This window comes from Alligator sinensis, unplaced genomic scaffold, assembly GCF_000455745.1.
Source record: "Alligator sinensis unplaced genomic scaffold, ASM45574v1 scaffold159_2, whole genome shotgun sequence".
Lineage (NCBI taxonomy): Eukaryota > Metazoa > Chordata > Crocodylia > Alligatoridae > Alligator > Alligator sinensis.
Window position 1 is genome coordinate 699,353 of NW_005841992.1, and position 10,784 is coordinate 710,136.

General features: G+C 43.8%; 1 protein-coding gene across 2 annotated transcripts in view; it reads right to left on the reverse strand.

The window, feature by feature from the left end:
* Positions 1–10,784, reverse strand: part of ARSB (arylsulfatase B) — a 163,873-nt gene that overhangs the window by 145,722 nt on the left and 7,367 nt on the right. For both annotated transcript variants that reach the window (XR_003093533.1, XM_006021413.3), the window contains exon 2: positions 2,899–3,085. Coding sequence is in view for 1 of the 2 variants with exons in the window: in XM_006021413.3 (XP_006021475.1) it covers positions 2,899–3,085 (187 nt within the window). In the remaining variant the exon portion in view is untranslated. The remainder of the gene's footprint in view (positions 1–2,898; positions 3,086–10,784) is intronic.

Consider the following 10,784-nt stretch of genomic DNA (forward strand, 5'->3'; position numbering starts at 1 on the left):
CCTGCTCCAATCTCTGCTCCTCGCCCCTCTAACTTCTGTCTCATTTCTCCCTCTCCTGCTTCTGGCTCACTGCCACCTCCAACACCTGTCCTGAGCTCCTCTCTGCCTCCAACCCCCTGTTTCTTTGCCACTCTTTTATCCCCACTGCCTTTTCCTTTTTTTCCTGAGCAACCAGGTTTCTGCCTCAGTTTCTTTCCTAACTGTCTCCTCCTTGCCACCACTTATCTGCCCCTCCCCCCAATATCTCAGCTGTCTGCCTCAGTTTCCAGCCCCAGTCTACCTTAAGTAAACCCAAGCCTCAGTTCGTCAGCCAGCTTCTCTCTAGTCCACTGGTTCTAATCCCAGTTCTGGCAACTTTCACTCCCTACACTTTAACTCTCTCTCACCTGAACCCTCCCCCAAGTATCCCAGGTATCTCAAGCACACACATACACACTGTACCATCCAACTTAGGAACTTACCTATGTGTAGGTGGGGTGTGTATACACACACACACACACACATATATATATATACACACACACACACACACACACATCATTGTGTGCATGATATATGAATTAGTGATCTGTGTCTAACTTTTGGGGTGTATAGTGTATGTGCTTGAATTGGTGATAGGTATGCATGTGTCTAGGCTGGTTTGGATGTATATGTGCCTGAGCTGGTAGTGTGTCTGTGTATGCACCTAACTGATTTGTGTGTTTGTATATGTGCAATTGTGTCATAACCTCCTGTCTAACAGTGTAATATTGAGATCCTGAGAGTTGGCCTGGCCCCACAGGGCAACAGCTCCAGAGGCCAGAGGCTGAACCTTGCCGCTGCTCATTCCCCTTTTTTCCCCTACCACTGCTCACTGCCATGTTTTTGTTCCTGCTGCTGCAGCAGCAGGAGAAAAGGAGGGGACGAGTAGCAGAAGTGTTCACCCCTTGGGCTTTAGACCTTTGAGAAAGCAGTTCTATCAAAATCTTAAATCCAGACTTCATGGTCCTGTACCAGCAAAAATTATCTGCTTTGTGAAAAACTGTGACCAATGGCAAGAGATTGTCACTCAGATTACAAAGTCCTGTCTGCCAATAATAGTCACAGTGACAAATACTGAGGCTAATGAAGTGCCAAACTGCCTGTGTCCCCTCAGAAAAAAAATCACCACTGAGAGTTTGTCTAATATAATCTTCCTTAACATTTCTTACCTCTATACCTCTATATTTATTTAATACTACTAAAGTATAGAAGTCTTTTTATGTTTCAAAATAAACTCAGAAGAGTTTTAAACAGCTCAACTCTAAATATGAATTGGCATATAAATCATTAATCAAAACAAAACAATAAATCAAAAACATTAACAGTAAAATGATGGACATTTAGCACAGTCAACATAGCTACTAAGAATTTCTGTTGTGGTTTTATAAATTGGATTTGTCATTTCAGAATGCTTATCTATACAGAGACTGAAATAATCATCTCTACATTCATAGAATGAGATCTGAGGCAGAAATAATATTCATGTGAACAATATGGTAATTTCTGATCCATTACTGACACCAACTGGTCAAAGAGACAAATTGGTGTTTACAGAGTAATATAGAGCTCCAAAGAAAATTAACTATACCAAAATTAGGCTCTTTCCTGTACATTCTGCTTTTACCAAAAGTCTACCTTTCAAACTTTTCGGCAACTTCACACCAATTCCTCTGCCTTCTGACTCTTCAGAAACTTTGTAACTTCAACAAGCACCATCCCTACATCAATTTCAAGGGAGCAGGCAGAGTCCATTCCAAAATTTATGACCCTGCACAATATGCACTTATCTTAGTCCACTTCATTTAAAACTAATAAGAATGTCAGAAACCTGACCCTAAATCAAACAGCTTCCTGAAGTACGTTTTGTGCAAAAGTTCCACCATACAGCTTATGTACAAAATACCACAGAAAGCAGAAACTGCCAAAGAAAAGAAGATTTTGAGATTTCTAAAAACAATGTTTTTACATACCTATTTTTTCTAAAAGTTACATAAGTCACTAAATCTTATCAATATACATGCAAGTAAAAGAATGTTGTGCACTTCATATACAACTTTGATTGCCTGTAACTAATGTTAACAGTCTGTCAGCAAACATAGGAAACATGTTTTTTTTAAATGTGGTTTTATAGAGGGATGATGTTTTATACCATCTTTCTCGCTCTGTTATCTGGAAACCTAATTAAAATAGCAGATATTGTAATTAGAAAAAAAAGCGAGCAAAACCACTTCCCATTTTTCTAAAAATGACTTTTAAGAAAGAACCAATACAATGTATAGAATAAGAAATGGTCTGACCTAAACTGGAAATATGAGGAAACTGAGAAATTCATTTGAATGGTTCCTCTATGAGTATGTACACATAATACACAAGCACACTGGGACAACTTAAACATGAATCTTAAAATGTAAACGGTTGCTTTGGTGGGTTTAAAAATAAAAGCTTTTTCTCTAGTGGTCTACAAGATGTTGGCATGTATTTATAGAGATTATTTTCTAGTTTAGGCAGGGGTCAGCAATCTTTTAGGAGCAGCAGGCCAAATTAGTGCAACTCATTCTGAATGCAGGTTGCCGCTCCCTTGGCTGGCACTGGGCTCCTGAACTGGCTGCTGCTCCCCCCCCACATACAACTGTCACCAACATCCTGGCTTCAAGGGGCACATAACACTGCAGGCCATAGGTTGTTGACCCCTGGTTTAGACAATTATAAAAGACATGCTAAAACACTGATTGATGATATGACCAATTTAAATCTGCTGTTCTTAAAATAATCAAATATTTTCCACACTCTCTCTCAATACAGATTGTGAAAATAGCTTAAAATACCAAACACACAAACATACATGTACTAGCAAATAGTAGTAAATCTGTTCATTACCAAAGTATGTATCAAATCCTCTGCGGGTTGGAAGGCACTCTTTTTTATACATGCCTAGATGCCACTTCCCTACCATATGGGTAACATATCCCGCTTCCTTTAGCAGTTCTGGCAGGAGTTTATCATCCAGTGGGTGGCAGTTGGGTTGACAAGGCCAAATTATTTGATGTTGTAAACCTGTATGAATCTTGTGAAAACAAAAAGAATCCAGGTATTAGTCAAAAAAGTATGACGATAACATACTCAATGAAAACACATATTGTATCTCTCTGAATATATATAATTGTATAAGTATCATCCATGTTGGAATAGTATTGCTGCTGATGGTCTAGGGCAGGCTTGTCCAACATGCGGCCCACCAAGCCATTTTCTGTGGCCCGCGGTACTGCGCCGGGAAACAAAAGTAAACACTTGTCCCTCCCCCAGCCCCTCAGCAGCTTCCTAATGGCTGCTGAAGGGCTGGGGAAAGGACAAGGTTCCCACACATACCACGTCAGCTTGACGTTGCCGACGTGGTGCGTGTGGGAAGAGGAGTAGCTGGCAGTGAAAGTGCGGGTCATTGGTGCTGTGCGAGGTGGTCCCGGGCAGAGCTTGCACTGGCCAGCACCGTGGGTGGCAAGCAGAGCCCGCCCGGGCACACGCGGGGCGAGGGGAGCAGGGACAAAAATCCCCCTAGACCCTCCCCGGTCAACTTCCCCAGCGCTAAATCACTGCTTGCACCTGACTCTGCCCCTCGGGGCTGTAGCTGGGGAGGAGGCATCATCCCGGGGCCCCTGCACCTGCCTTGCTCCACGCTCACTTGCGTGGTTCATCTTCCCAGCGGCAGGTGAAGTTGCAGCCAGGGGCTGCCGCCTGGGCACTGCCCCATGCCCCGCTCGCAGGTTCCTGTGTGAGCACACGGTGCCAGCCTGGGCTCACTGCACCGCCTCCGCTTCCTCCGTCTCCCTCCCCGGCAGAGGAAGCCCCCCCGCCTTTTCTTTTTTGGCTGGCTCTGGGCTGGGTCCTTTAAGCCCCGCACTGGGGGGTGATCCGCACTGCATTGGCGGGGAAGGGGCAACATGGTGCAGTGCAGTCCGGTGCGGGGATGACCACATGAGCATGAAACATGGCTGCCCGGCTATCAGTGGGGCCATGTCCCCAGGCGGGATTCTGAGGAGCCCGTGCGGGGGTGCCACACGCATGCGTGCACTCATGAGAAGGAAGCACAAGGTCACACTCGCGCCTATCTCTTCCTCCATGGGAGCCGGGGGTGAGAAGGGAGGTGGGCTGCATGCGCGTGGCCGTGTGTGAAGACTGGGCTCCTCATCCCTGATGGAGCCGGACAGCATCCTAAGGCGCTGTTTCTCCTCCTCCTCTTCCTCACTGCTGCTGCTGGAGGCCAACAGCTGGCTGCTCCTCCATGGCTTCCTCTACCTGGTGCTGTACGCCCAGGTGTCCCAGGGCAAGCCTGCATTAAGCTTCTTCCATTCATTGAGAAGTGAGTAGAAGCGAAAGTGTTTATTTTAGTCAAGTGTTTGGTATTATTTCATTCTTGCTTTTATATTTTTTTTATTTTGGATTTTAAACCACATTTCCAGACCCATTTCATTGTCACTTCCTGCAACTTCATTGGTGTCAAAGGTCACGTGACATCACTTCCTGATGTGATACCACTTCCTGTGAGGTCTTTGAATATAGCTCGCCGTCCCACTGGGTGATAAAAAGTTTGTGATCCGGCCCCACATTCAAAAAGGTTGGACACCCCGGTCTAGGGAATAGGCACAAAGCAAGATTTGTGAGGTGAATCGGCAATTAATCTGTCAAGCAAAGAGAAGTTGTCATAAGCAAATACGGTTCTGTGGCTCGTTATAAAATACCTGCTCTATCTGCAAATGTCTAGGCGCTCCACAAGTGATTTTGGGGTTCTTACTTTTCAAATGATCTTATTTATTAACATAATTAGGTTTAACTACAGCAACTCTTCTTTATTTGATGATAAGTTCTGCTTCCTTCACAAATTAACTGCCCTTGTTTTAAGTGATCACATTCATTAACATAATGATGTTAAACAAAAGCAACCTGTTTAAATTTGCTGATGACACCAAAATTTGGGGGGAGGTGAGCACGCTAGCAGGGAGAGAGAGATTGCAGAAGGATCTGGATAGGTTACAGGGGTGGGCAAACAGGAACAGGATGTGTTTCAATACGGACAAGTGCAGGGTGCTGCACTTGGGTAGTAGGAACCAGCAGCACACTTATACGATGGGGAACTCCCTACTTGAGAGCACGGAGGCGGAAAGGGATCTTGGTGTCATTATTGACTCCAAGATGAACATGGGCCGACAATGCGAGGTCATGGTTGGCAGGGCTAACCGGACCTTGTCGTGCATCCACAGGTGCATCTCGAGTAGAGCCAGGGAGGTGATCCTCCCCCTCTATGCGACGCTGGTCAGGCCGCAGCTGGAGTATTGTGTCCAGTTCTGTGCGCCCCATTTCAGGAGGGATGTGGACAACATGGAGAGGGTCCAGAGGAGGGCCACCCGCATGATCCGGGGACAACAGGGCAGACCCTACAGCGAGAGACTGCGGGACCTGAACCTATTCAGCCTCCACAAGAGAAGGCTGAGGGGGGACCTGGTGACCGTCTATAAACTCACTAGGGGGAACCAGAAGGGTTTGGGGGAGACGCTGTTTCCCCTAGCCCCCGCTGGCATAACAAGGAGTAATGGGCACAAGTTGATGGAGAGGAGGTACAGATTGGACATCCGAAAAAACTACTTCACAGTTAGGGCGGCTAGGAGCTGGAACCAACTTCCAAGGGAGGTGGTGCTGGCCCCTACCCTGGGGATCTTTAAGAAGAGGCTGGATACCTACCTGGCTGGACTCATTTGAGTCCCGTTTTTTTGTTTAGGGTTCTTTTGTTGTTCTCCCGCCCTGGCGGGGGGTCGGGCTAGAAGATCTATTAGGTCCCTTCCGACCCTAAAACTATGAAACTATGAATTAGTTCACATCTGCTTTTTTTCCCCTCAGACCTAAGGGACTGCATTCCATGCTTTCAAGTTAGTCTAGTATCTCTCTCAACTATAAAGTTTTTAGTTACTTGTGAGAAGCTTAATGTGAACCACAAACTATGAATTTAGACTGTGATTATACTATGAAAACTTTCTATTGTTAGTTTTTAGAGCAACCACAGCAACCTCTTGATAGTGGTGGACTAATTTCTAAACAGGTTAGTTACGAATCACCTTTTAAATGACTTGGACATGGTCATAAACAGGAGTGAATTACACTGTACTATAGACTACTTATGAAAAAAAATTAAGACACTGCAAAAATCAAAATATATTTTGCTCTTCTTTAGCAACACCTGATTGGCTAACTCCAATTCTCTTGCTTGAGGGCCACCTCGAATGATCCTTTCATAAGTACACAACAAAGGTGATTAAATACTATTTACCAGTGCAGGAAGCCATTTATTTTAATTTGTGATGAAGAAGGAAATTACAGAGCCATTGTCAATGTATGCACAGGACTCTGAAGATGAAAGAATAAAACAACCAGAAACATATTTAAATTCTTTGCTGGCTTTAACTTTATTTTCTGTCCCCATTACTTTGTCAAAACTATAGAGCAATACTCAGAAAGAAAATGAGGAAGTATAACAAAAGAAGAAAAACTACAAATTAGGAAATGATTTGTTTCAAAACCACCCTTGAACAATGAAATGACAGATCAGCCGTTTTGCATGAAACACTTTTCTCTTGCTGGATTTTGTTTTGGTTTTTTTAACAACAACTGTATTAAACAACTTTGTGTTAAAATCTGAGCTGTTTATTTATAGCAAGCTAAGAATTATATTTTAAAACTATGGAATACTGTCAGGTTACATGACAAAGTTTCCTAAGTCAGTGGAGGGTTGTGTGGAGTCATTGGAAGCTAAATCATTGGAAAAGGACAGTATTAGTAATGGATAATGTTAATCTTTTGAGTGATCCAGAAATGAAACTAGCAGCAATCAGGTGACATGCTGTGTCTGTGTATTGTATGACTCCTGACAGGGGGAATGAAAAGTTAATTCGCTTATCAACATTGCAGCTTATTGGTTATGATACTTACACAAAAGAAATACAGGCAGCTGGGGAGCAGCAGAGAAGTTTCACCACAATAATCATGCAAAATGTTTCAGAAAATATTTGGAAGAAGAGATTTGAAGGTAAGACACATACATCCTCCCACATTGATTCAGTCTCTGGCCTCCCTAGAGTACTAACTGCAGTAGTAGTGTCGGAGCAGAGTAACAGTAGACCATGCAGCTGGTCCAGTAGAAGATATCACCCACATCAATCCTTGCCCCTCACATAATTGGAGCCATGCACTTTTTATATGTTCACCTATTCATGAGAAACTAGATTGATTATATGTTTTAATTTTCTGACTAATGGTTTCTTACATGAAGATAGTTGGTAAATTCATTGGCTCTGTCTTGATTGTTTGGAACTAGCATAAAAAACCAGAACTGTATGACATGTAGCTCACGACACTGTATTTAACATATCATATGTCTTTAACATATTAATCAGTTGGGAAAGGAAATGAGTAGTAAGGTTGCCAGGTTTGCAGATAATACAATATTGCTTAGATTCTTCAAGACTAGAGAAGACAAAACTGTGCAGAAATCCAGGCAAATAGCCAATACTAAACCATGGCAAAAAAATGCAAATATGGACCAGCAGATCATGATGTACCTACCTTCAAAAGAAGAAATCAAACTACTCTTTAGCTTTCGAGCCTAGTAAGATATTACAACAATGCAAGAAAACAAGCTAGATATCACTGTATGCAACTCTATGGAAACTTCCCCTCTGTGCAAGAACAGTCAAAAGCTAAACACAAGAATGATACATAAGAAATGCGATGAAAAATACTATAGGAACTATATATAACAACGTCATTGTGAGTCAACGTATTCCCTCAGCTGGAACAGCGTGTTCAGTTCTGGCCGCCCCACTTCAGAAAGGTAACAGGCAAGTTAAAGATGGTTCAAAGATAGACAGCAAGAATGATTAAGAGATGTGAAAAAACTTTCCAAAAGAAGAAGGATCAAAATAACTGGAATTGTAATGTCGAAAGGAAACCAAAGAAAACAAGATGAAGTTTAGTCAATTCTACTGATCTCCCAGAATAGAAGAACAAAGGGAGTCCTATAAAACCAAGAAGGAATTTATTTAAAAATAGTAAAAGGAAGTGGTCAGTTGTGTGATGTGCAGCTCACTAACTCAAGATATTATTGAGGTCAATTAGCTTTAAAAAAAAAATTGGATATTTACACAGATAAGAAAATACCCAGAATTATAACAGTCACTATATTATAGGGGTGCACCAATAGAGATTTTTGGGCCAATACCGATGGCTGATTTTTAAGGAGCCATATCGGCTGATACCAAACCAATTCCGATATGCAGCTGGGCAGCTTGGAGATCAGCATTGGGCTGGTAAGTCTGCTGTGGGAGAAGGGGCTAGGGAAGGGAAGGGGTGTGGGTTGGGTGCAGATTGAGGCCCCTACGGTGAAGTGGGGAGTGGGGCTGGGGCAGGCACTGCTCAGCCAGGGTGGGATGGGCACGGGATGGAGCTGCAAGTGGCTTGTTGGGGGGGGAGGGGAAAGTGACTTCCACCCTGCACACACCCCGGGACACACAGGGGGCTTATGTCCCCAGATCTGTGCACAGGTGAATGTGGGCTCCCACTGTGAGCTGGGGCCAGAGCTGCACCAGGCTCTTCCTGGCAGGAGGGAGGAAAGAGGGGTTTAGCCATGCCGTGCTCAGGGTGGGCAGCAGCAGTGCAGGGAGGGCACTATGGGAGGGCTGTAGCCACCCCAAAATTCGCCATAGCCCCCTACCCCAACCCCTCCTTCCAGAGCTGCTGTTACCTGCCTCAAGTATAGTGCAGCCTGACCCAGCCCCACCGCCGGGAAGAACCCAGCACAGTCCCTGGCCCCAGCCCACAGCGGCAGCCTGCCCTCACCCTGCCCCTCACACAGATCTGGGGGCACACACCCTACATGCCCTCTCGGGGTTCATGCAGCAGTGGGAGCTGTCCCCCCGCCCCATGCCCATCAGACAAGCCACTCACAGCTATGTCCCACACCTCGCACCTGCCCTGCCCTGGCTGAGCCACGCCTGTCCCTGCCCCACTCCCTCCCTCACCGTGGGGGCCTCAATCTGCCCCCCTCGCACCCCTTCCCTCCCCCAACAGACTTACCAGCCCGATGCTGCTCTCCAAGCCCCCAGGCTGTGCTTCTGGCCCCATGCATGCTGGCGCTGTGCACATGCACAGAGCATTTATCAGCCACATTATCATCTACATCAGGCAAAAAAAGCCAATTCCCAATACTATCAATTTTCCCTATATCAGTGCCAATCCGATATGGGACCAATGTATTGGTGCACCTCTACAATATTAGATTTTTTCACCTAGGACAATGGCTAACCACCAGAAATTAAAAAGAGTCCTGTCTTTGTGGACAAAGAATGCTTTAATTTTGTTTCTGTAAAACCAAGAGTTTGATGTATGATAGTTAACCTTGATTTTTTTTTTCTCTTAGCTTGGACATATTGTAGTATCTTCTATCTACACTGAAGTTTACAGGGTATGCCCTGACCCAGTGAATTGAAGTAGAATATCTTGTAACAAATCTCGAGGGAAAAAACAAGGCTAGGTAGGGTGTATTAGCTAGTCTCAATCCATGTTTCTGACAAGCAAATCCATAAAGAACTCTCTCGTGTGCAAATAACCATTTTATCTAACTTGTTTCATAAACCTACAGCAGCCTCTCACAGATTAAGAAAAAGAAGTCATACAACACTGTCATCACAAGCAGTAGTGTGTTACTAAACCACTTGTTAGCACTTTAAATTCCTAAAAGACTTTATTTTTAAAGTCTAAAGGTACTCGATTTGTATAATGAGAAGTGTTACATGAAAACCTAGCCACTTTAGACACTTGAAAAGAGGAAGTAATATTAAGAGCCAGTTATTTCAGACCTGTTTTAAACAAAATGTCACACATTTATTTCTATGTAACATGAAGCTCAATATCATTTACATCCAGAATAGTTTAATTTTGAGAATTTTATAGGAGGAGCAAGTTATCAAGGTAAAGCCCTGCAAAGCAAAGTGATACCACTAGGATCTATGAGACCTGCCAATATGCTAGGAAACATGGGAGAAAAAAAATCTGTTGTGGATGCAACTGGGTACATAAGAAATATGACAGTCTGTGGGAAACCCATGATTTACTTCTTTTAAAAGTCTATCCTCAGTGCAAGCCAAAGCAGGGTTGTAATAGATGTAAGCAGGAACTAGATAAAATGTGAAAAGGAAATAAGAATGGGTGAGTAAAAGTGGCTTTGGCAGGGCAAGATTAAAAACAGTTTTCTTCTGCACAGAAGATTTTTCTGAATATTTGTTGAGCATCACCACCATTGGTGGCAGATTAGAAACACACCAAAAAAAGGTAAGCAATAATCCACTCCTCTCACTGTGTGAGGAGTCTCTACCAGTGTCTCACTGGAAGGCTCCAGGACCCAAATAATTCTATACCATCTGTCACACAACACTATCACATTTATAGGCTGACAGAATTTGATTTTTATTTTTTTCAGAATTTTGACTGATAATACTGATGTTTATTTTTAAGTACTTATTTTGATATTTATCAAATTAAATTGTCAGGACTGCACAAAATTAGGGGTTTCATTGTAGCTAGGGTCAGGAGGGACCTGAACAGATCATCTAGCCTGACCCCCTGCCACAGGCAGGAATGAATGCTGGGGTCCCAAGACCCCAGACAGGTGACCATCCAACCTCTCCTTGAATTTGCCCAAAGCAGGGGAGGGGACAACTTCCCTC